Here is a 25,907-nt window from a genome sequence, read left to right as displayed (position 1 = left end):
ACAAATTACCTGTTTAAAAACTAATTTTACAGTTCAGAAACGGCTCCTTCCCTGCTTCACACTTCAAAGCTGTTGCCTGCTTGTGATTTAAAAAAAAAAAAAAAAATCACTTTAGTGAATTCTTTACTTACACTATGAAGTATAAATAACAAATACTATATATATATATATATAACCTAAAATGTTTAGAAAAATGAACAAAAAAGGAAACATCCAACTTATCAATATTTTAGACTGGTTACTTTAATACTTTTGGAAAACAATGTGATATACTTAAATGTTTAAATCCTCCAAACTTGTAAGATTCTACCAAACCACAACGTGATCGATCAGTTAATACAGCTACTTTGGTAGGTAATAAAAATCGTTAACCCTAATTACCACGTAAAGATCCATGCCAAAGTTTACTCCTCATATTGTCATTAACTTTCTGCCACTCAAACTATCCAAGAACTTTGTATATTCAATGATTAAAAAACAGATTTACTTGAAAGCTAGCTACTTAAAAAAGTATAATAACCTTGTCACTATATACACACAAGGTTTACCTTCAGTTCAAAAACTCAGTATTATAATGGTTTCCAGGACTCTCACCAATAAGGTAAGAGGCAAAGAAAAGAGCAGGTGCACCCGAAGCTCTACAACACCCACTCCAGTAACCAGAGAATACCAGAAGGCGGAGTCTGCAAAGCAGTTATGGGGCGGGGGTGATAGGGGCGCCCAGAAAGCCCGCTTCTTCCAGCGCCAAAATACGTTACTCATAGGGCACAAGACGCAAACCTCAAACCGGTCAAAAAAGAAGAAAAAAAGAAAAAAAAAATCGAACAAGGTGAGATCCTCAGGAGTGGGCCGCAGGATGAAAAGTTTGGATGACCCGCCTCCCTAGCAGGGCCTACCATCCAATCCCCAAACACCGGTTTCTGCAAAGCAAGCAGTGTTTCCCGAATCCCACTTGGCATTTAGTTTTCCCCGTCTTAGGCCCTTTCTTACAGGACCTACAGTAGGACATGGAGAAGGGGAGCAATGGGGGGGGGGGGGGAAGAGCTGTTAAATTATCATTCCCCTCGCAAGTATAAGCCACCTCTTCGCCAAAGTCAGGAACGCCTCTCCCCCCCCCGCCTTTCTGCTCTAAGAATACCCGAGACAGCAAAAATCCGCCGCTCGCAGCCCAACGCAAAAGTCCTGTCGCTCCTCACCTGGCCTTCTCCACCCAAAAATCTGGACATCGAGAGCCCCACAGAATGGAATTTGGGGGGGGGGGGAGCGGGCGCCGTCACGTACGCTAAGGCCACTAAGGCCCCTTGCTATGGAGAACTACAGCCCTGTCCCTCGCGACCAAACCACAGCCCCCGCTCCGCTTCCTCCACTCGCAAGGCACATTCCCCGGGAGCACCCGAGACGCAGGGCGGCCTCCCCCTCCGGGCCAGAAAATGAGAGGGGCGGGGAGGCAACAAGAGGGTTCTGCAGTCGCTAACGCGTCCCTAGATGCTCACCCGGAGATCGCGTCGTTCGGCCCGAGGTAAGGGGCGGGCTGTCTGCCTAGGGGACCTGAAGCTGGCAGCGAGAAGACCCAGAAGCCCACGGAGAGGCGTGGGCCCGAGGCCAGGCCCGACAGGGTCAAGCGTCCCAGAGCCGTTGCTCTCCCGCCCCTGCGCCGCGCTGCCCTCGGTTGCCAAGGGCTGGGGACGCGCAGCATTACCTGTAAACGAAGCAGCCGCTCCTGCCAACGGTGGAGTAGCGGTCCGGCCCTACGACCCGCCACCGGCAGCGGTCCTCCCTTAGAGACCGCAGCAGCGAGCGCCCACAAGTTCCCTGGCTGCCTAGGGCCCAATGGCCGCCTTCTCTACCTTAGCGCCAACCGCCGCAGCCACCGCCATCTTAGGATCTCATTGTGGTGGGAGAAGAGGGGCGGGGGGACTGCAGAGGGGGCAACGCGCCGAGAGACTGCGCCGTCTCCTCGGCAACGGCCGCGCGGGGGCGAGAACTCGCCGGGGCGGGAGCCGCAGTGCGATCAACGCTCTAGGCTGGAGTCATGTGACCGCCGGAGTCTGTGGTGTCACCTCGGGCCCTTCAGCCTGGCGCCGCTTACACGAACGACCAACCAGAGACTACATATCCCAGAATGCCAATTCGAACCTGGTTTATAAGCGTCCGCGCGTCGGCCACGAGAGGGTTAACTACAAATCCCGGCATGCTGTGAACATCGCGGCGCTGCTCTGCGAGCTGGTGGCTCCGGAAGTAAGATTGAGCCTCCTCCTTAGCTGGAAAAACTGAGAAGACTCGTTCGGGTTTACTGTGTGGCTGTCAGCTCCAGCTCCTGCCGGAGGGAGGGGAGAAAGACCTAAGTCGCTCCTCTGGTTCTTGCCCACCCACATCCGGGTTACGAAGAGATGGAAACAGAAGGGCTTTTACGATCTAGTCCTGATTTTACACGGTGGAGATTAATCACGGGAAGTTAATTGGCTAAACCAATTAACCATATAGGTAGTCAGTGGGAGAATCCTAAATGTTAATAATGAACACCACCTTGGATTAATGTCCTACTTTTTGCTTGGAAGAACCAGATGATTTTAATCAAAATCTAGTATAGGGAAATTTTCTCTTAAAACTAGTCTCCAATTCTCTTTTGATTTATGCTCCCATCTCCGCGGTGGCTCTATCAGGGATGGTAAATTGACAGGTTCTCTCTTGGTTAAAAAAAAAAAAAAAATCAACTGAGTGAATCCTGAGATCTAATTGGCTTTATTCGACAATTCATGAATTGAGCAGCATTCCATCCAGCAAAGAGAAAGGAGATCCTTAGAGCTGTAGAAAGAATGTTTTTAAAAGCAGGAAGGGGTGGAAAAAGGAAATTATTAGCAAAGAATGCATTGTTTCTGGTAAGGGTGTCTTCCTAAGTGGAAAGGAAAGCCCTGCCAGATGGATTACTGACCTACTGATGACCAAGTCATTCCAGGGTGACTAGTTAAAGGTTATATCACTGGGGTGTTGAAACTGCAGTTAGGTTAGGTATTAAACCTTAGTTGGCTGGTGTGGGGTTTAGCACACATAACTCCATTTGGGGCCTATTTCCTTTTTAACACTCCTAACACACTGGGGGAAAAAAAGTGATCATGACTTTTAAGGCCTTTAGTGTGACTCCCTGAAAAGTTAAAACACCTTCAATTTTACTTGAGTGCAAGAGTATTCTATTTTTAGAAAGTTTGTAAGGTGAGTTTGTTTTAAGCAAAATAAGAGTAGAATGAATAATGGACATTTAGGTTCCAAAGCAAATTGTTCTCAATCACCAACAGATATTATTCAAAAAAGCAAGTAAAAGAATCCTATCTCAATACATAATTCAGGTAGATAAAACTCTTCCTGAGACTGTATTCAGATTCAGTCTCATTGAGATGATCTTTGACACTATCATATATTTTTTAGTGCATTCTGTGTGTCTAACGTTGGTAATTACTTAGGTAACAAAAACATAGTCCCTGCCCTTGAAGGGCTAATATTTTAGTGAAGGACTGAGAAATAGAATGTGATGTAAATAAATTCTGTTTTGTAAGAATACAAAGTGCTGTGGGAATCCACAGCACAGAGTGCTCTAGGCTCCCTTCTAATTCTACCACTCGATAGCTCTACAATCTTGGGCAAGTTTCTTAACCTTTCTGAGTCTCAGTTGCCCCATCTATAAAATGAGGGGAGGGAATAATATTGCCTACCTTGCAGGGATTTTCTTTCAAGAAGTATTTATTTTGTAGAAGGCAGAAGTTAAGCATTTTATTTGTTGTGATTTTCTTAATTCTCCCGACTATCCTGAAGAGATTGATCCCTCATTTGTTCCATTTTAGAAATGAAAGGTTAAATAAATCACCAAAATTCTGACAGCTCCAAGTGGTAGAGCCCAGGTGAAACTGAGGTCTACTGAACTCGTTGGAGGGATTTTTGATTAAATAAGAGAATGAGTGGAAAAAATTACTAGCATATGGGAAGGCCCCAAAATATTAGCTATCTTTATTATCATCACCATAATCATCATTTTGTTTATATATATATATTATTTTTAAATATGTAGAGGCTATTGTCATTAAAACAACTCAAATGATTCAAAATCATTACTTAATATGGTCATTATGCTTTTTAAATTTATGGTCTCTAAAAAATGTCAATACTATTATATCTGTTTAGTGGGGGGAGGAGCCTGAGGAATGTTTATATTAAAAAGAGATCCTCAAACTCAAATATGAGCATTACTGATCTTAGCAGAGAACAAGGGAAAGAAAAAACCTGAAAAACTATAAAATTATTTCAGATCTCCCAAACCTTAACATCTAACTCAGAAAATAAACCTTAAGCAAACGAATCCATTTAGTATCAGTAGTGTATGAATATGGCAAATAAATGATACCAACAGTAAGTGCTTTAGGAATTCAGAGAGAGAATATTGATATATTGCCTCAAAAATACTGATGGCACAGTTTCTGTGCAGAACGAAATTAGGGGCAACAGTATAGTGGAAATGTAGATGGGGAATGAGTGGTCTCTCAGAGATACATGTTGAAACTCTCAGTTTCCCATATTTAAGAACTTAATACGTGTATTAAACATGGGAGAGGAGGCCCAAATGGAAAGAAGCACACTTAAAACACATAGTACATCCAGAATTAGTGACGGGTAATGCAAAAACCAGATGGGGTGAAGTAGAGGATTCATATGGGATGGGGAACGGGGAGGCAAGAGAAGAAAGCAGGACTGATGAACACGTTTCTATGTGTTTTGTACAAACTGTAGAAAATCTTAAATGTTGATCCTGAAGAGATTGAGCTTTGTTCTGAGGATAGTGTAAAATCACACTGAGTCTTTAAAAGAAGCATTGATATAATGAAGTAGTTATTTTAAGACTTTAATCTAGTAGCAATGTTTAGAACAAACTAGGGAGAGCGGGAGATGAGAACAGGTGGTAACTGGCATGAAGTAATTAAGGCCTGGCCTAAGGTAGTAGCAGAATGAATCGAATCAAGGAGTTGCATTCTGATTGGTTGTCACGCTGCATAAAATAGCATTTTTATATTTAAGATGACACTGACCGGGGGGGTGCTTACAGTAGAACATTTTGTGCTATATTATTTATTTCTTTAATGTGTTCTGTGTTCTTTCTGCACAGGATTTAAGTAGACTGAGAGCAGAAACCCTGCCTTTTGTAGTTCTTTATTATCACAAATGCCTCGCAGAGTTCATTTACTGTATTTTGATACTCACGAATTTGGTCTTTGAAACAGTTTTTCGCAGTACCTAGTTTTAACCTGAAGGTGGTGATAGAACTTAAAGGAAAAATCTTTAGTGACCACTATACTATTATAACTGAATTTTATGATTGTTTTTATATGTGATTTTTATACACCCAAGAGAAAATTTGACATTTGTGTAAATTATAAAACACAATAATAAAAGAAACACTCAATAACCCACCACCTAAGCTAAAACGTAGAATATAATCAATCTACTTAAGGACACCTCGTGCTTTTCTCCAAGCTCATTCCCTTTTGCAAACATAAATACTATCCTGTATGATCTTGGTGCTATCATCCTTTCATTTTTCTCATATAACTATATGTGTATATATCCCAAAATAATGTATTGTTTGGTTTCATTTCTTTTCAAGCTTTATATAAATGGCATCATACTGAATATATTCTTGCTTGACTTGCTTTTTCATTCAGCATTGTTTCTGAGATTCATCCGTGTTGGTGGGTGGAAACGCAAAGTCTTAAGGGCAGAATGTAAAATTAATTTTGGAACATTTCTAGAGTTGAATATAAATGACATTATCTTTATTCTTCATATTAGCTTTGTGAGTAATTTGATGGAGGAAGGAACTGATTATATAAACAAGGGGTCAGTTGAAGAACTCTGACCTAGTTCTTATATTTTTTTGGTTAAATTTAAACACTTCTCTCCCTTCTTCATCTAGCCCAGAGTTTCTCAATCACGGCATGATTGACATCTTGGGCTGGATGATTCTTTGTTGTAGGGGGCTGTCCTGTGTGTTGCAACATATTTATCTGCATGCCTGACCTCCTCCCATTAGATGCCAGTAACACCCTGCCTCCCAAGTTATGACAACCGAAAGTGTCTTCTGACATTGCCAAATACCACCCACGCAAGGAGGGTAGGGTAGGGGGTGAGGGCAAAATCACTCCTGAGAAACACTGATCTAATCTTTGCATTGAGAAAATCATGTTACTGTGGATTTTTCTTATGTGCCTCTTTTGCTCAAAAACCTAAACTTTTGAATAATCAAATCAATTACTATATATAATTGCAACAACTAATTATATCAAATCTACATACATAAGTAATGTTTCAAGGCTCTTCTTACCTTTCTCCATTTTCCCCATATCTAATTACCTTGACATCTCTCATTACTGCCTAGTTCAGAATTTTTATGACTAAATTCCAAATACCTAATTGCTGCTCTCTAGACATACAATGTTAATGTTTATACCACTCTGAACTGGCCTTTCCTCCATAACCAGTTTGTGTCCTTTTCTTTCAAAAATCACTCATTCAATAAATGTACCCTTGTGGTTCTGACAATTCTAACTGTATTTGCATTTCATCAGTCTTAACATGGCTAAGCTCCTATAATTGCGATACACTATTTCTTATATATGCTTCTGTATATATTCTTGGGGGTCTATATATTTTTACCCTACTTTCTCTATTCATCATAAGCCAGATCAGAGCCACCATAGTGTAATCCTGTGTGGAATGCTTGCTTCCCAGGACAGCAAATTAGAGGGGCTTAAATAAAGGGATATAATAAAAAACTACAAAGAAAATCATCTATACCTTACTTCCTAGCCTCCCATCACCCCTACATTATATGATATTGAAAGTATTAAATATACACAGATTAGGTTAATTAAGTAGACACATCAGACAATTAGGTGGGAGGGTCCCCAAAATATGAAAATATAGGCTGATACAGATTTTGTTTTCTAATTCATATGAAAAATATTAGAAAAGTATGAAAATTAGGGGCGTCTGGGTGGCTCAGTCGGTTAAGCGTCTGACTCTTGGTTTCAGCTCAGGTCATGATCTCAGGGTCCTGGGATCGAGCCCCATGTTGGGCTCCACACTAAGTGGGGAATCTGCTTGAGATTCTCTCTCTCTCCCTATCCCTGTGTCCTACCCCAGCCCCACTCTCTGTCTCTCTCTCAAATAAATAAATAAATCTTTAAAAAATGAAAAGTATGAAAATTAGTCCTCAGCTTTTACTTTAAAAACCCTGTTATTGAAAATAAAATTATGTGAAATGAAAACTCAACAATTGCCATAGTTATAAGGGAGTAAAGTCTGGAATGAGTTTATAAAAGATGAACTGTGAGTCAGAAAAGTATCTTTTCTCACATAAATAAGGAGATCTGCAGGTGACAACTAGATCTGGTATATGCTTGCAGATAAGCATGGGCTAGTGAAGAAGTAGCCAATGTGATTGGGGTACAGTGATCTATATTAAATCCATTGTATTATATAGGGAAGCAACAGCTATATATGTTATAATTTTTGCTCTTTTACCATATAAAAAGGCTCCCCACACTGTATTTTTCCTTCTGTAAGAAAGAGTCTAAGGTAAGGGAAAAAAATGGCAAAAACGTGTGTGAATTCGGACTAACCAGGAAAGAGGTTAGAATGCCTTTCTTTACCACCAGAACACTAAATAATTTCCAGGGTTAAAAACTGGAGGATGTTGGGTGGCAGGATGGACAATCCAATCTAGAAAAGGAAAAAGGTAGGGGCGCCTGGGTGGCTCAGTCATTAAGCGTCTGCCTTTGGCTCAGGTCCTGATCCCAGGGTCCTGGGATCGAGCCCCGCATCGGGCTCCCTGCTCAGCAGGAAGCCTGCTTCTCCCTCTCCCACTCCCCCTGCTTGTGTTCCCTCTCTCACTGTGTCTCTGTCAAATAAATAAATAAAATCTTAAAAAAAAAAAAATAGAAAAGGAAAAAGGTAAATCCCTGACAACAGGTCCAACAGAATGGTATAGGGCAGGGATTGACAAACATTTTCTATAAAAGGCCAGATATTAAATATTTTAAGTTTTGTGGGCCACACAGTCTCTGTCCCAACTACTTAGTTGTGTGATTGTCGAGTGAAAGCAGCCAGGTGATATGTAATGGATGAGCATGGCTATGTTGCAATAAAACGTTATTTTTGAATACTGAAATTTAAATTGTATATGATTTTCCCATGGCACAAAATATTAATCATCTTCTGGGTTTTTCCAACTATTTAAAAATATTAAAACAGGCAGTGGGCCCAATCTAACCCATGGGCCATAGCTTGCTGACGCCTGATGTAGAGTACTCAACATGGAAAGTTTTTAGATAATTAATGAAAGATCGAAGGAGAAATTAGCAATGAAAGAAAATGCAGTTTCATTACTTTGCAGGAGGGTTATTTTACAAAGAATAGTTTGAACTAATAAGAAAGGGAGTATATAAAGCAAATGTAACTGAACAACATTTGCAGGTATTTTCTTATATATTGTGTTTCCCCATCCCATCCCCCCCCACTCCCCCCACCCCCCATCCTGGCTAATTGCAGCTGTGTGTTGCCTCCACGAAGGATTGTCACAGCCGCTAATACCAGAAACAAAGGATACAACTTTCAGACATAAGAGAAAAGATGAAAATCAGTCAGAACAGTTCTCACCCCTCATAATTTGCCTGTGGGGAAAGAGGAAGAACTGATGGGAAAATCAAAGAATTTTATGTTTTTCCTTGCATCTCTGAAAGGGAAGAGGAGGAAGGTGCAATCTGTGAGGATCGATGATCGAGGAGCACCTAGAAGGCTCCATGGCTCCAGCAGGGATAGGTGGTTTACAGTAACACTCTGCAGACTCACCCACCACAAGCCCAGGAAGTCACATGGCGCCCTGGAAGGAGAGAGCCTCTAACCATCTGACAAAATGGACCAAGAGTGAGATTAGGTCTCTCCAAGCCTATCAAATATAGTCTTGAAATCCAATCAGAAAAACAAGAGTTACATTCATCTTCCACATGTAAGTTTGTGGTATAAGAAACATACCCACTTTACTTACATAGTTCAAATGTCAGCTACCTGAGTGTTCCCAAGTCCTCAAAGCTGTTGGGGTAACCATATCTCCGTCATATATGGAGCAGGAAACTTAATTTCATATGCCGACATCTAGAATGCTTCAAGCTAATGTTTTTCTATTATTTCCTGCTTCTGCTGAATTCTTGATTTCTCTCAAGTCTAGCTTCTTTTGGCTGTCCTTTTTCTCCATCCCACATCATTCCCAAGGCAGAACACAACCTCTTTCCCTTTATTTTCTCAAAATACCATGGAAACAAGGCACCCCTGTGTGGTTTACTGCTTTCCACTGAAAATTCGCAGTTAACGGTATAAGATGGGGGAGGAGGAAGAAGAATTTATACTGCAGCAATTCGGACACCCCTGTTCTTTAAAGATCTTTGGACACAACGTGGCACTTCTCTCTGGCTGCCTCTTACCCAACTCCCTGTCATTTGGATGCATTCTTTCTTCACATCCTACTCCCATTCTCATCTCGTTCACTCCTCCCCTTTTACCCTTTTCCTTTTGGGTTACCCATGGAAACTCTAAATTCTTCATTAATTCTTCATTAACAGAACGATTTTGTTCTCTTAGTCTTGCCTCTAGCTTATCCCGGCTAGACCCACTATTAAAATTATGCTCTTCCTCTGCTCTGCTGATTAATATGACCCATTTCCTCAGCATGGAGCTCTAAGAGAGTTATGTCTTCTTTGAATGCTAAAATCAATTGCATAAGACTCTTCTCTCCCCTGATTAGCAGAAATTATAGGAAGAAACACCTCCATTCCCCTGACATCTCCAACCCCCAGTCATCAAGAATGGGTGGGGGGAGGGGTGCCGGTGTTGGTTAGGCGTCTGCCTTAGGCTCAGGTCATGATATCAGGGTCCTGGGATCCAGGCCCATGTTGGGCTCCCTGCTCAGCAGGGAGTCTGCTTCTCCCTTTCCCTCTGCCCCTCCTGCCTCCCACTCATACGCTGGCTCTCTCTCTTTCTCTCTCTCACTCTCTCAAATAAATAAATAATAAATAAAAAGAATGGAGGGGGGATGGCTTAGTTCTTAGGAGCCAGTCTTTAGTCCAATCCCATAGTGGAGAGAGGTACAGAGACCCTATCCAGTTTTACAGATAGGTCCTGTTTGTTGTTCTTGTTCCTGTTCTTTGTTAAACTGCCCTCATCTTGTCATTTTTGAAAACATTCCCACATGATCTGGGGCCATCATTGTCCTCTGCAGCAGTGATTCTGTTTCCGGTCTCTCAGAAGCTTCTCATGGACTCTGTGTGTGTGTGTGTGTGTGCATGTATGCGTGTGCGTGTGTGTGTGTGTGTGTGTGTGTGTTGGGTGGAGGAGTTGTAGGGCACTGAGAAGATGTGGAGACGAGGATTCTCCTTATAATGTTATGGCCCAGGTTTAGGTTATCCTCAGCCACCGCTGGCTTGGGCTTCCACTCTCTGTCTCTGATTAGCGAAATCCCTGCACAGGCTGTAATCCTGATGTAAGGCTGGGCAAACCCACTGCCTCTTATAAAGCTAGTGAAACACTGTAGCAAATGGATAAGAGCATGTTTCTAGGGCCAGATACTTCAGGTCAAATCCTGTTGTATGTGACCTTGAGCAAGTGGTCCCCCTCTTTATATCCCACTTACCTCGTTGACAAAATGGAAATAAAAATAATACATAACTCAAAGGGCTGTTATGAGGATTAAATGAATTAATACATGGCTCAGATAGTACCTGGCTCACAGTAAGTGATTTATAAATGTTTATACTTATTAAGTTTACAAAGAAGGCTTTGTGCTAGTATTAACTTGGGCCTCCATGTTTTCAGAATCCCATCCTGCACTCCCATTTTAGCATAGATTTCAAAACATTCACACCATACTCAATTGGCTTTAAACACAGGGACTACATGCCTGCCTCTGGAAACCCACACTGAGGCTGGATCACCACAGGAAAGAAATTGGATTTTATCTTGTTGACTATGGAGCACCACCAAACCTTTTTAAGTAGAAGAATGTTGTGGTCACATTTGTTTTTATAAAGATAACCACTTTTTTTTTTTTTTTTTTTTTTTTTTACTGTGTAGGAGATGGTCTGCATGTAAAGAAACTGGAAGCAGATTGATGAACCAGAAGTTACCAGCGGATTATACTAAGGCGATGAGGACATGAATTAAGGTGTCAGTGGCAATGGGGCTGATGAAGAGAGTTTGGCATTTAGAAGGTAGAATCAATAGGATTTATTGAAGTAGGAAATGAAGGATGAGAGAGAGGAATGATGTCTGATAATGCCAACCTTTGAAACTGGGTAAATGAATAAATAGTGGTTTTACAAACTCCTTATATTCTCTCCAAGGGAAGAGGGGAAGGGAAGAGGAAGACACCGTAATGACTTCAGCTGGAAGCTAGTGGGCTATTGGACGAACACTTTCTGGAGTTACAGAGACTTGGAGTTGGAGTTAAATATTTGGGAATTGATAAACACTAACATTAAATGGACTAGCAGAGGAAGAACAGTCCACAAAAGAAAGATGAAAAACTTGGGAGTAAACCCAGAGAACTAAGAGAGGGGTTTTATGAAAGCATATGAAAGAATAAGTTTTGAGGAAGAAGGAGCAGTCTGAGAATCAGTGAGAAACTACTATGAGGAAACATGCAGCCTTGTTATGAGCAGTTGCAGTCAAAGGAAGGGGTCAGGAGTCACTGGCTTTGGCTGAGAAGTTAATAGGAAGTGAGACCCTAGAGTCCGTGAGTGTAGATCGCCCTCTTTACAAAGCTTGGTGGAAAGGGAAAGAAAGAAATTGGAGGGTAGGTAGAGGCAGGAATAAGGGAAGTTTTCATTTTCTAGGGTTTAAAAGCATTAAGCTTGTTTACTGGTGAAAGGGGCAAGACTCTGGAAGGAAAGGGTGATGTTAAAAGTGAGAAAGGGGAAGGTAATTAAAGAAATGCAGTTCTCGAAAAGAAAGGAGGAGCTGGGATTCAGAGCCCAGGTGGAAGGAACATACTAAAACATGAGGAGTTAATACCTAAGAAGCAACTCTCCAGCAATGGGGGGCTGGCATTGGTAGATATATACCCCAGGGCTCTGGTCACAGGAGGGGGAAATTCTGACGTGGGTTTCTCAGAAGCCCAGTTGTCTGAGGCTATAGCCCACTCACGAGGCACCCTTTATTGGCCTTTCTTCCTGTTCCAAGTCACTTCACTACTCCTTCACTTATGCTTCCTGGAATCACCACTCAAATAAACTACTTGCATCCAAATCTTTGTGTCATCCTCTGTTTCTGAGGAACCCCAGTTTCAATCGATTGTGAGTTAGAACATTATCTCAGGCTTTCTGATTCCAGGTCTTGGGCTTTTTCAGTCAAATCCTAATTTATCATTGCCCAAATTCAAGTTGTAGCATTTTGCTTCTCTGTTTTTGTCTATACCAGTTGTGCTATATCATCGGATGAGTAGTCTAGCATAAGGACCTTCTCAGGAGAGATCTGTGGAAACTGTAGGAACTAACTGTCAACATGTGTCACTCTCCTTCACTTCCATTGTTTCTGAATCTGACCCTTCATTTTGGGGGATAGGTAGATACACTATATCTAGGTCTACTCCTTCATCTATGTCTAAAGTGACATCTACATTTTCATCTACATATATGTCTATATCGAAATCTATATATATATCCACATTTAATGAAAATAGGTATCAGCCAGGGCAGGACAGGGAGTTGAGATAGGAATAGGAACAAGGAGGTAGTAATGTATCAGAGCTCTTTATTGGTTTCTGGCTGGCTAATTTAGGCAAAAGTGAATTTGTTGGAATTTACTGGAGAATGTGGGACTCACAGAATCAAAAGACATCTGGGACATTGGGCTTCAGAATGAACAGGAATTAAGGGAGCTGTGGAAAGCCAAGTAACAGAAAGCAAGGAACAGAGCTATCATGTCATATCCTGAAGTGTCTGGCCAATATGCTGCTGGCTCTGCTCTTGCTGGGATGGATGGCCTTCCTTCGGTCTCTCCTTAAAGATGTAAATTCTCTGGAGAAAGCACTGACCTTCCTTTTCCCACTGCCCACCAGTGTCCCCGATGGGCTGAAAAAAGATCTAGCCATTTTGGCTCCTGCTATGGAAGTGCTGAATTATTCTCCCCAAAAGTTATGGAAAAGGCTCAGCTAGAAATAGAGCTGCTATTGGAAAGGAGGACTAGAAGCCAGGAGACAAAAGAACAATAAATGTCAACTGCAAATCTCATCAGGTAACCAGACAGGGCTATTGGCTGGGGCTGCTTACTGACTGCAGATGATATAGGACTGGCCATTGATAAGTGAATAACCATAAGAACCTTATAATCTAGGGCGCCTGGGTGGCTCAGTTGGTTAAGCGACTGCCTTCGGCTCAGGTCATGATCCTGGAGTCCCCGGATCGAGTCCCGCATCGGGCTCCCTGCTCAGCAGGGAGTCTGCTTCTCCCTCTGACCCTCCCCCCTCTCATGTGCTCTCTCTCGCTCTCTCTCTCTCTCAAATAAATAAATAAAATCTTTAAAAAAAAAAAAAAAAGAACCTTATAATCTAGAATGCACAAGAATCCTTGGCTGTAATATGTATAATATAATATTTAAAGGACAAACTGAGAAATATGGGAAAAAATGAAATAGGCTTTAGTAGTGGAATAAAATGATGCTAAATAAAATTACCTTAGAACAGGAGAATAATTATTGACATTTTGCTGTGTTTGGACCTACAGGTCAAAGTTGACTACCACAGACCTTCTGCAAAAAGCTTTCTGCAGGCTGGATGAGCACCATGGGCAAAGGCACAGAAGCAGAAAGTACAACTTGTGTTTGGGAAATGGCATATATCCAGTCTGGCTGGGGTGCAGGGAACATGAGATTGTTCAGATATTTTCTTGTGGACTTTAATTCTTTTAAAAGCTGAACAAATCTTTTTAAGACAATTACCTGCTTTGCAAAACAGTTTTTAATTCTCACTTAGCCTGTATGATCAGATACTCAAAATTTGACTCCGGATCTCACCGATCGAAGTTCATAGCTCATATTTTGGCCTCTTGTTCTCTTTTATTTTTTAGTAGTCACTAAAAGGAGTTAAAGAGCAACTGACATATTCGTACACCAATGTTCATAGGCATTATTAACAATAGCTAAAAGGTGGAAACAACTCAAACGTCCATAGATAGATGAATAGACCAAATGCAGTCTCTACATATAATGGGATATTATTCATCCTTAAAAGGAAGGAAATTCTGACACGTGCAACAACATCAACAAACCTGGAAGAAATTGTGCAAAGTAAAATTAAGCACAAGAGGACATCTACTAAATAATTCTTCTTGTGTGCGGTAGCTAGTGTAGTCAAATTCATAAAGACAGAGAGTCAGATGTGGTTGCCAGCATTTGTGGGCGAGGAGAAGGGGAGTTAATATTTAATGCGGACAGACTTTCAGTTTGGGAAGATGAAAAAATTCTAGAAATGGATGGTGGTGATGGTGGCGCAGCAATTTAAATGCACTAATGCCACTGACCTATACACTTAAAAATGGTTAAAATGGAAAAAAAATGGTTAGAACGGTAAATTTTATGCTGTGTATATTTTATCACAACTTTTTAAAAAGGCAACCAATAGTCTTTCTCACTGTGTCACCAAAAAGGTTCAGCAATAGGCACTCCTTAGGGTATCTGGACTCTGCTTTCCTCCCCAAAGCCAATGGGGAAATGGTGAAATACCACCTCCAGCTCTGCCCTTCATGGGAGAATTTGTTGCCCTGTTACTTGGTGTGTGTGGTCAGCAGTCAGGCCCTTTCGGGATCCTCTCAGCTGGGGTCAGCCACCGCCTGCCAAGGTCTCTCCCTTTCCTTGGGCAGCGCACACATAATGATCTTGGGGTAAGGCCCAGCCCTTTTGGCCCAAAGCAGGATACCTCTGATGGACCATTTTAGTTCTGACTGACCATTTTAACTCCACATAGGTTCTCCCTATCTCCAGTCCTTTCTCCTTCCTCTCCCTCCCACTGGGAGTGATCACAGACCACTCCCTCATAAACATCCTGTGCACAAAACTCTATCTCAGAGTCAGCTTCCTGGAGAACATAACCTGAATGGACAGACTTAAGTTCCTTTAAAAACAGAAAGAAAAAGATGTACAAAGGAACAAGGATGACAGCGGATTTCTTGTTTGAAACAACGTAAGCGAGAGGACAGTGGAGTAACCAAGATGCTACCCGCAACAAAACCCCTTTCAGAATCTCAGGCACAAATATTTTCAGATAGACAAAAACTAAAAAAAATCAATCACCAGCATGTCCACACTACAGAAAAAGTTAGTTTGAGAAAATTCATGAAACTGTATGCTAATGATTTGTCCACTTCTCCATATTTTTTGCTTTGAGGCATAGTTTATTAAAAAAAAAAAAAGAGCAGGAAGAGTAATTTACATTTATTGTGTTATGAGAAAGGGTAGCTTTCGTCTCTACACAATCTGACCCCTCAAGTCCTGGGTGCCTTAGGATGCTTTCATTCAGATGGCAGTTCAGTATCCCTCTAATCAATCCAATTATTTTTTTAAATTTTATCTAACTTCTCAAGATTTTCTTGTTCGCAGTGTTGTGCTGCTACAAGTTCTTTCATGATAGATTAAAGCAGAGGTTTCTGTTACCTTTATTGGAATGTGAAATTCTTGTTCTGCTAAAAGTGTGAATGAATTTGGCAATGTTAGAAAATGATTTTAGGAGCAGGGTATTGTTTCCATCTATACTCACTGCTTCTCTATCTCACAAATAATTATAGATTATTAAAAATCACTTTCCTCCTCCCCATCTAAATTAGCAATATCTTTATAAAACTATTAATTATCTGTGTGTATCTATCACTGCCTCACTCTCTATCAATAAAATCACACTCCCGATCTTGTTTCAAGACAGACGGAAACTAAAATTTATTGCACGTCTTCTGTGTATTAGGCCCCATAGTAAGCACTGTATGTAAAGTTACCAAGTTTGATCAGATTATCAAGTTTGAATATTTATAGTATATGCCACTACAGATATGGAATTTTATTGTTCCATGAATAATAAATGTTCCTGAGCTGCTATTGTATGGTATGTATATGCTGGGTGCTGTGGGTATAGAAATAAGAAAACAGGTCCCTGATCTCTCCCAGCACAGAGAGAAACTCCAGTACACAATATAGTGATGCACAATGTAAGTAAGACAAGTAAACATATAGGAGAACATGTGGTCCAGGTGGACAGGGCTGGGCATGGACAGGTCCCCAGGGGAGGCCTATGTCATTCCGAGAAGGTACATAGAAATTATTGGAATAGGCAAATAGAGTCCTGGAATATACATATACATACATATATATACATACACATTTACATACGTGCATACATACGTATATATACTCTCAATAATAACAAAAGGGCACATATAATGTGGTTAATTCATTGGTGAAAATAGTCAAGGGACATGAGATACTAGGCTTGTCAGGCATCTTCATTGAACAAGACAATCTTCTACTAAACTGGATGGATTCTCCTTTCTTTATTCTTTAAATTCCCAGATTGGGTAATAGAAGAATGGTGCATACTGGGAGCTTTCCTTACTTGTGAAAGTTACTGCAACAGTCATGTTTGGCAAGAATCTCTACCCCCAGATCCATCGTCTGTGGGCAAGAGAGTAGAGGTGTAGCCTGGATGTGTGGGTGCTATATGTCTACGTGTACTCTGAAATATAGGTGACTGGGCTAATCGGATTCTTTCTCCCAGGGATGTGGAATTTGTATGGAAAGACACAGGGGCTAAATTTCCATTGAAACTAAAACATTTTAAGGGCTGCCTGCTATGGAGTAAATTGAAGAATTCCTCTTGCTGAGGTTTTTAGAGCTGTTCTTATTCTGCCTTCCCTTGGCTTGTTTGCAGCAGCCTGTTACGGATTCTGTTACTTACCTCAGCATCCCTCCAATAAATCCAATTTTTTTTTTTTTTTTTTTTTTGCTCAAAATGGCTGGATAAAGTTTATTTCTTTAGCTTGCAAGCAAAAACAAAACAAAAACCAGTGTAAGTGAATTACTCTGAAATTGGCCCTTAATATTTCATAACCTTTCATTGCTGGAGGTAGGGACAAGGGGCCTACTCTAAAAGTTCTAGAATTTTCCCTCAATATCTCTAAGAGGGAAGCAGGAAAAAAGCACTTCAATCTTAGAAGATCACTTTAGTGTATATACTCTTGTGTCATGCACATGTGAATCAGATCCCTGTCCTTTGTTTTTGATGTAGTCCTAGTGATTGGTAAAGTAATCCAAGTATAAAATGTAAACTTCTTAAATGTAAAATTTTAAAAGTTTAATATGCCAGCTTCCGGTCTCAAATGTACATGCAGAAACATAAGTTCATCATAATGAGCCATGTGTGGGCTAACCAAAAAACGAAATCAGAATGTGTGTGTAATTGGGCACAATGAACTTTTCTTTTTCCTCAGCAGATGTACAGTTATTTTGAAGTGAAAGCAAGGAGCTATATCTCAGGGCATTATATTTAGGTGGTCTTATTTTTTCTAAGAAAAAATAATAAAAGGTGAATAAAAAATAAGAACAAATTTTAAATTCAAATATGCAATGCATTTTTGTCAAATGTATATTTTTAAATTCTCTGCCAGTGTCCAGAAATTTTGTCAGAATAGTTAACAACCCTGGGAATTCCACTTTTAGATGTGGTCATAAAAGTATGAATCATCATGTGTTTTCCAATTAGTTGGAGAATGTTTTAAGAGGAGATAATATTTAAAGAATCTAAAACCTGGGGGATTAAAAAAAGCACACATTGAGATTGGATTTATGTGGATGAGTGAAAGAGATTTACACCAAATTTATCAAAGAAAGCAGAGAAGTCATACTGTGAAGCAGAATGAAAAAAGACATCTTGTGTTACTGCCCATCTCTCCTATGTGTAAAGGCATATTTTAAAATGTGACTTTACTTAACATGAACTTCTGTTTTCTTTTTTTCTCCTACATATTTTTCACATATAGTTGAATTTCTTCTTCATGTGTTAAGTGTAAAAAATCTGTTTTCTGTTAGAATTTAACATTTATTTGGTTGCAATTCTTTAATGACATGTGATCTTACAGGGAGATTCTTCTTTAATAAGAAAGATGTTATTTTTTTCCAAGGCATATAATATATGCAATTCTGAAGTTCTTGCATACACATTGAAAGAAAAACAAACATTCCCTAGCCAGAGCTCTTTTTATTCTTTGCAGGGGGAAAAAAAAAATGAATAAGAAAACATCTTTTGCACTTTTCTGTGTTAGGGAACCAATTTAAACTTGGTTAGAGAGGGGAGGGGGGTGGGGGGATGGGTTAGCCCGGTGATGGGTATTAAGGAGGGCACGTACTGCATGGAGCACTGGGTGTTATATGAAAACAATGAATCATGGATCACTACATCAAAAACTAATGATGTATTGTACGGTGACTAACATAAGAAAATAAAATTTAAAAAAATATCATCCTTAAAAAATAAAGAAAGAAAGAAAGAAAGAAAAATTTAAAAAAAAATAATGCTAAACTTGGTTAGATACCAGAGGAAAAAAAAATCAGATAGACAAGAAACCTCTGAAAAGAAGAGTAGTGAATAAGCATTTCATTTTTTATCTTAACTAGTATGCAAGGAAGGATACTGTGCAATCTGAAGCTACACATTTTTGGGGATCTGTCAAATGTCTGCCAATATTACTTTTTATATGCTTCAAGTAGCGGGCCTAGGGAGCGAGCAGTCCAGATCTGAGCAAAAGAACACAGGATTCTGGGACAGAGTTCTCCAGGAAACAACTGCATTTGGAAAATTCCTTCTCAGGGATTTGGTTTTCCTATCTGGGATCCTGTAACAGCTGGAGTTCAATCAGAAAAGCAGAGCCTCTAGAATATATCAGGGATGACCTTATGCATTTGTGGGGGCTGGTGAAGCAGTCTCTAGATGCTGGAGCTTCAAGTATGCAGGGTAGGTAAGTGAGAAGGACAGATGGCCGCTGTAAGGGCAGCAGGAGCTGAAGCCCAAGAGGATGGACTGAAACCTATACCAGTTCTTACTGCCTCTGACCTTGGCGATGTTGGTGTCCCGTGGGAGCCAAACCCTTTGTCATGAACCGAAGGAAGACCCAGGGGAAGGCAGAGCACTGGTAGGCCTGACCGAAATCTTTTGCCAACAGGATGCGCCAACAGGTAGGCAACAGCACGGGAGAGTCACAAAGACGGCCGCCTTCGTTTCTGCCCTCCGGATCTACCATGAGAATCTCAAGCGTGGCTGCCCCTAGGGAAACAAAGGAAAGGGAGTTCTGGGAAATGTAGTTTAGCCTAGCCAAGTTGACATGTTACAAAGCCTCCCCCACTTTTTTCTTGGTTCCTTTCCTTGTCTTGCTCTTGATCTTTGCCCTTATTTTTCTAGATATTGTCAGTCTTTCTCAGAAAGGCTATGTAAAGGTAGTTTTTTTGTTCGTTTGTTTTACTTCTTGCTTGTCTGAATTGTCTTTATTCTATCTTCACACTTGATTGCTAGCTTGGCCGTGTGGGGTCCTGATTCGGAAAATATAAATTCTTAAGGCATTCTCTCTGTGGAAAAGCATGATGCTACTATGAGTCTCAGTTCTTTCTATGTGATTTCGTTCCTTCTGGAAGCTTTTTGTAACTTTTCACTATCACTGTTCAAATTTCCATCATGATGTGCCCAAGGAGTGGGTGCTTTTTTGTCATTTTTTAAAATTCATTGTGCTGGACACTAAATAGGCTCTTTCAACTTCATCTCTTTCATTTCTGGGAATTATTTTTCTATTGTTTCTTTGACAATTTTCTCTCCATTGTTTCCTGTGTCCTTTTTGAAAGTTCTATTAGGTGCATGCTTGACTCCCTAAATTAAACCTCTAATATTCTTATCTGTGCTCTCCTATTTTTCATATTCTTGTCTTTTTATTCTACTTTCTGGAAGATTTCCTTAAGTACATATTCAAATCCATTCAGTTAAATTTTTGGTTTTGGTTTTGGTTTTTAATTTCAACAATTTAATTTCTTTGGTGTGTCTCCCATCTCAACAAAACAAAACCTGTTCTTTACCCCACTTCCCCTTATAACAATAATACCCCTATTGCTCGGTGCCCCTCATACCCTTTGCACTAGCTGGTCTCTGCCTGGACTGCTTCCTTCCTCTCCTGTTCTAGGTATCCCCATTCCTCACTTTCAAGCCTTTGTTCAAATGCCTTCTCAGTGGAGCCTTTCTTTTTTTAAAAGATTTTATTTATTTGACAGAGAGAGACACAACGAGAGAAGGAATACTGTGCAGGGGGAGTGGGAGAGGGAGAAGCAGGCTTCCCACCAAGCAGAGAGCCCAATGCGGGGCTCGATCCCAGGACCCTGGGATCATGACCTGAGCCGAAGGCAGGCGCTTAACAACTGAGCCACCCAGGCACCCCTCAGTGGAGGCTTTCTTGACCCACTCTATTTAAATTTGCTTCTCCTTGCCCCACGCACTCCTTAGTCCTCTCCCCTGACTTATTTTTCTTCACAGAATATGATAGACGTCACTTTCTAACATATTGTATAATCTATTTATTTTGTTAAATGTTTACTTCCCCATCTCCCCTAGAATGTAAGCTCTATGAGGGTAGAGACTTGTCTGTTTTGTTCATTGCAGTTTCTCCAGCATCTAGAACACTGCCTGGCACATAATAGACCCTCAGTATTCTGTTCCTTGGTTCCTTCTTCCCGCTACCCTTGTTCTTAATATCTGTTTTTCATATGGGGGTAATTCTTCAAATGTCTGGTGATCCTTGGTTGTCTCTATGTGAAGCACCAAAAAAGTTTACCAAAAGCTAGCTTTATGTTCATGGGTGGAGTTTGTGGACTGCTGAGTTTTAATATATGATTAATTGGTGAGCTGGCATATCTGTAGAAGGAACCACTCTATTTTAGTATCATTAGTTTTTTTCTATGGGGCCACTCCATTTCTCCCAGGAAGAATTCTTATCTCCTGTTAAGAAATATAAGGGTGTCTGACAGCAATCTGTTTGAAAAAGGTGGTTGGGCACAGGATTTCTATCCATATTTTCATTTAACTTATGGCTCCTACCTTCCAATATTCCTGATATCCCCAAATGAAGTGACTTTCTGAATCAGATTCTTGTGGGAATAAATTGTAATAAATCGTAATTTCCTTCCATTCTCCCCAACTTTCAGAACAGTTTTGCAGACATCACAGCCTATTAAAGTCTTGTGTTGGGGTTTCAGAAAGGGGCTTATGACCAAGTCTAGGGTAGATTAGGGAAGGAGGAGAAAGTAGCCTTTTCCCACAACCACCACCTCCATTTTAAAATCTACCTGGTGGCAACAGCAGTATTTCAAGACACCACCATGGTCCCAGAACTTTAGGAGCTGGCCAGAAACAGAGCAACAGTTTTTTACATAATAATATGGGTCTTCCCTTATATAATGTTATGTATCAATTATATCTCAATTTTTAAAAAAGTTTTACTAGATAAAAAAAATACTAATACAGGTTTTCCAACTTGATAATTACAGTAGCTTTGTCACTGCTTAGAGCAGCAGGGGAGCTGTGAAGGGGTCCCTAACTTACAGGACTCTGTATCCAAGTCTCAACTCCAACCTAGTTGACTCATCTATTACATGTATTTATCAATATTGCCTAGTTATCCATGAAATCCCCTAACTTTGATATAGAATTTTAATCCTCATTATCTTCTAGGGAGGTTCCTTGTAGATAATAACAAATGAGCAAAGGAGAGGAATTCAGGGGCGTCTGGGTGGTGCAGTTAAGCTTCCGACTCTTGATTTTGTTGCTCAGGTCATGATCTCAGGGTTGTGGGATCAAGCCCACCTCTGAGCTCAGTGTGAGTCAGCTGGTCCCTCTCCCTATGCTTCCCCCCCCCCGCCCCCGCTTGCTCGCACATGTGCTCTCTCACTCTCAAATAAATAAACAAAATCTTAAAAAAGAGAGAGAGAAGAATTTAAAAGTGGGAGTGGGTTTTAGGGACTATTTGATCTGATAGCTTTATTTTATAAATGAGAAAAATTGAGGTTGAGAGAGCCATGACAGAGCATGAATAGCAATGCAGTTCTCTCAATTTTTAGTAAATTGTTTCCACTCCTTCAACTATACCATTCATACTGACATGGCATGGATTAATTAATTCAGGAGCTATTTACTCAGCATCCATTAATTTTAAGTTTTCACTAGTTATATAGACAATAGAAATAGGGTGATTCACTATAACATTGGTTTAGTTTTACTAATTTTAACATGCTTTTCTACAGAAATTTCTCAAACCTATGCTATGTGAGAACAAGTTTTGTATTCTTTGAGCACTCTGTCTGAGATGATATCTAAACCAACATTTTAGGAAGTTTTATTACCTTCTCCAGAGGAGGCTGTGTTAGTTGCCTGAATGAAGACGGTTCTTGATGACCTCTTTGCTTGATATGCTCCACTCTAAATATTTCAGTAAAAGACATGTTTTGAGTTTAAGACATGATCAATGTATTGAGAGCACAGGGTTTTGAAAGTTCCATAAAGGGTACATCTCCCTGAGTTGGGAATAAGGTTGGAAAATATAACCATCAGAAATATATGCTGGTAGTATACATGAAAGGATGTAAGATCAGTTGTCTGAGTCTAGCTCACAATGGGGCTGGGAACAGACATGTTTGCTGCTCCAGACTTGAGTGGACTGGAGATGGGGAGAGCTGGAATTAAACCTTCCCACTGGGACTGGGTCAGGTATCAGATAATGGGCAGGTGTCCAATCCAGCAGACACAATCCAGGGTTCAGAGGGTTTGGATGACAATTGTGCTGTAACTGATGTATGAATTGAGAGAGTTCTCTGAATAAGGTCTTCCAAAAGAAGAAGGAGAGAACTTGTCAGCGCTCATCTAATCCTGTCCAGGAGCCAGGGTGACCTGATCTTGGTGCAACTGTACCTGTTGTCCAGTGGAAATATTCTCAGGCCAGAGAAGAAAAGTATATCTAATTACTTTGAAAAACAAAAAAAAGCCTCTAAGATTACCCAATAGCCTTTATTCATGTTCTTTGTGCACCCAAGCTGCTTTTGACTTGCTCTCCAGGGTGATTTTGCCCATCCATGAGGAATCTTCTGTGCAAATTACTAAACAGATCATCTTACTAAACAATTCTCTTTTTCTAAATTAATGTGTTGGTTTTTCTGTTTTATATATCCCTTGAGAAACTGTTGAATGTAAGTTGGTTCCAAGGAAACTAATCACGCTTAGGGTAAGTGCATAAAATCTAACTTCTAGACAAACTAATTTAAGATGTCAGCCTTAATAATCTCACTATTCTGTTCAGTGGAGCTGTGTTAAAAAAAAAAACAAACTGTGCCTTAAAGTATGCATCCCAACCCTTCCGTTTCTGGTCCATCTCCTCCAACGCTGAATCCAACCTGCTCTTCTTACAGCGTTTTCTCAAACTTCTTTCAGCCAGTGATCTCAGGTCTCATCCTCATTTTATAGGTTTAGTACAGTTGTGCAAGTTCACAAATTTGACCTTTCTTGTTGACAATTCTTCCCCCATGTTCCATCAATGCACCTGTGGTCTAAAGGAATAATATTTCTCCTAGCAAGCTCTGTATCTGTCATACTTTCAGGGAACATTGACCCTAGATTCTGTCCTTATTGACTGATTAGATTTTTTCCAGGTTTTTCTTGAGGCAGTGAAGTCTGGTCAAGTCCTCAATAGACCACATTATCCATCTTTAATGGTGGGGAGCACAGATTCTCAGCCTGACTGTCTTTGAATCCTGGCTCCCCCTCTTGCTACTTGTGTGACCTTGGGCAAGTTACTTAAACCTTTGTGCCTTGGTTTCCTCATTTGCAAAATGGAGATGGTAACAATATCTGCCCATAAGGCTGCTGTGGCTGAATGAGTTTCTATATTTACCATGTCTGGCACATAAGTGTGCCACATGTGACAGCCGTCGTTATGGCTGTTGCTGTCCCTTCTCTGAGGAAGCGAGCACAGGGCTTATTAAATGCCTGACTGGGGAGAAGGCAAAAGGGATACAAGCAAGAAAAAATAGGTTTGTATTTCAAAATATTTCCATTTACCACCGAGGTAATTATCAAATCAGCCAAATAATCCCATACTTTTGTTTTTGACATTTAATACCAGCAGCCTGAATTCTCTATAATTGTGAATGTATAATTTCCACTCCCGTGTGTGTAAATCACTTTGTCAGGGAGGAAGACTTTTCCCTCCAATCCCTTTATGTTCTTTGACTAGTCTAATAATTAAATTAACAGAAGACAGATGAGCAGGAGAGCAACAAATTTTGTGTGTATGAGACCCAAAGACAGAGACCCCAAAGGCAGTCAGGCAGTTGAAGCCTATATGCCATGATGAGCTAAGGAGAAGCAGGTAATGATTTGGGGCTTCAAAGGGGAGGACGAGAAGTCACAGGGAGATGAGTAGGGCAAACGTTTGATAAACAAATGTTTGCCATGCCATGCAGATATGTCTTTCTTTTCTTTTCTTTTAAAAGATTTTATTTATTTATTTGAGAGAGAGAATGCGTGCACAGGCTGGGGGCGGCGGGTGGGGGGGGGGGCGGAGAGGAGGGACAGAGGCTGGGAGAAGAAGACACCCGGCTGAGCAGGGAGCCTGGGATCATGACCCGAGCTGAAGGCAGATGCTCAACCAACTGAGCTACCGAGGTGCCCCCAGATACGTCTTTCTGACAAAAAGTTCTCTTTGGTATTAGCTCCCTCCTGGTACAGACCCTCCATCTAAATTCTTTTAAGCTGTTAAAGGGAAGGTAAACAGCTCTTATTGAGTCTGTTGAGCCTTGATTGTCTTTCAGCTCAAAATAATCCACACGTCAAAGTGGCATATTTGGGGGACATGTATTCTGCTTCCCCCTCAACTTCAACCTGTTTTTCTTGCCAGTAAATCATCAGGATTAGCTTTTCCTTCATAAACTTAAAATTTCTGAGTGAATGGCAGGAAAATGTTTAATGGGAAGGTCAAACCCTGGCAATACTTGAGTGCAGAAAACAGCAAACAACAGAAAGAAAACACAACTTCCGTATTTTACTGGAATCTGAGTTAATAAATAGAGATCACAGAACAAATAGCAAACAAAAGCTTCAATTACATCAGAACGAAAAAAGAAACGATGAACCTGGATTTCCAGTCTGAAACTGTTACTCAACCAGTGGAGCTAACAAGTCGAGTGTTACACATTCGAAATTCCTCTAGAGTTTAAAACAAAAGGAACAGCTCGTTCAGGGTATAATTGATGCGTACAGATAAATTTCATAATTGCACCTCAGGGAATTTTTGTTTTTCTTAGATTAACTAAACTGACCATTTCATCTTGGCAATTATTAGCTTGCTACATTTTTTATAACTAAGAAAAATTAGGCTTCTCTCCATATTGTAGTTGAAATGACATTTTAACCCATATCTTTATGGTAAACTTTATTATCATTAGTACTATAAAACAAACCTTCAACTGAACTTTGGTTTTACTTAGTCTTCAAGTGAGCATTACTAAAGTTCAAGTACCAAAATTCTCCGGATGAGCACAAAAATAAGAGTTAAAAAAAAATCAGAGATGTATTTTCATGAAGATACATTATTAGATATTTCGTAAAAATTCATACAAATAGGAGAAAAAAAGAAAAATATCTGAGTACTGTGATTTGTCATTCAATATCCTTTTTTAGCTTTCCTTCCAGTTAAACTGATTTTCTCATTTATTTGTTCCCAGATTAAAGCCAAAATCAACATTGTCCCTATTTCTAA

The 25,907-nt window shown here is 40.3% G+C and overlaps 2 protein-coding genes across 32 annotated transcripts in view; one reads left to right on the top strand and one right to left on the bottom strand.

The window, feature by feature from the left end:
* Window positions 1–1,913, bottom strand: part of PCM1 (pericentriolar material 1) — an 80,750-nt gene extending 78,837 nt beyond the window's left edge. For 13 of the 31 annotated variants that reach the window (XM_078069700.1, XM_078069705.1, XM_078069713.1 and 10 more), the window contains exons 1-2: window positions 1,700–1,911; window positions 10–79 (exon numbers count right to left, since the gene is read on the bottom strand). The gene's annotated coding sequence lies outside the window, so the exon portion shown is untranslated. Of the gene's footprint in view, window positions 1–9; window positions 80–1,699 lie in introns of all 31 variants that reach the window. The other 18 variants (XM_078069718.1, XM_078069720.1, XM_078069721.1 and 15 more) reach the window with 4 other exon arrangements.
* Window positions 1,831–11,444, top strand: LOC118551632 (uncharacterized). Its single transcript, XM_078069734.1, has 2 exons — window positions 1,831–2,238; window positions 11,167–11,444. Exons 1-2 carry the CDS (start codon window positions 1,831–1,833, stop codon window positions 11,182–11,184), a joined length of 426 nt encoding a protein of 141 aa, XP_077925860.1. The 3' UTR covers window positions 11,185–11,444.
* The last annotated feature ends 14,463 nt before the right edge of the window (window positions 11,445–25,907 follow it).

Source organism: Halichoerus grypus, chromosome 3 (assembly GCF_964656455.1).
Source record: "Halichoerus grypus chromosome 3, mHalGry1.hap1.1, whole genome shotgun sequence".
NCBI classification, from domain to species: domain Eukaryota; kingdom Metazoa; phylum Chordata; class Mammalia; order Carnivora; family Phocidae; genus Halichoerus; species Halichoerus grypus.
This window is presented reverse-complemented; position numbering and strand designations above follow the sequence as displayed.

What these genes read in the sequence shown, in the direction of transcription:
- LOC118551632 (XM_078069734.1), top strand. Translation starts at nt 1,831, where the DNA reads ATGGCCGCCTTCTCTACCTTAGCGCCAACCGCCGCAGCCACCGCCATC.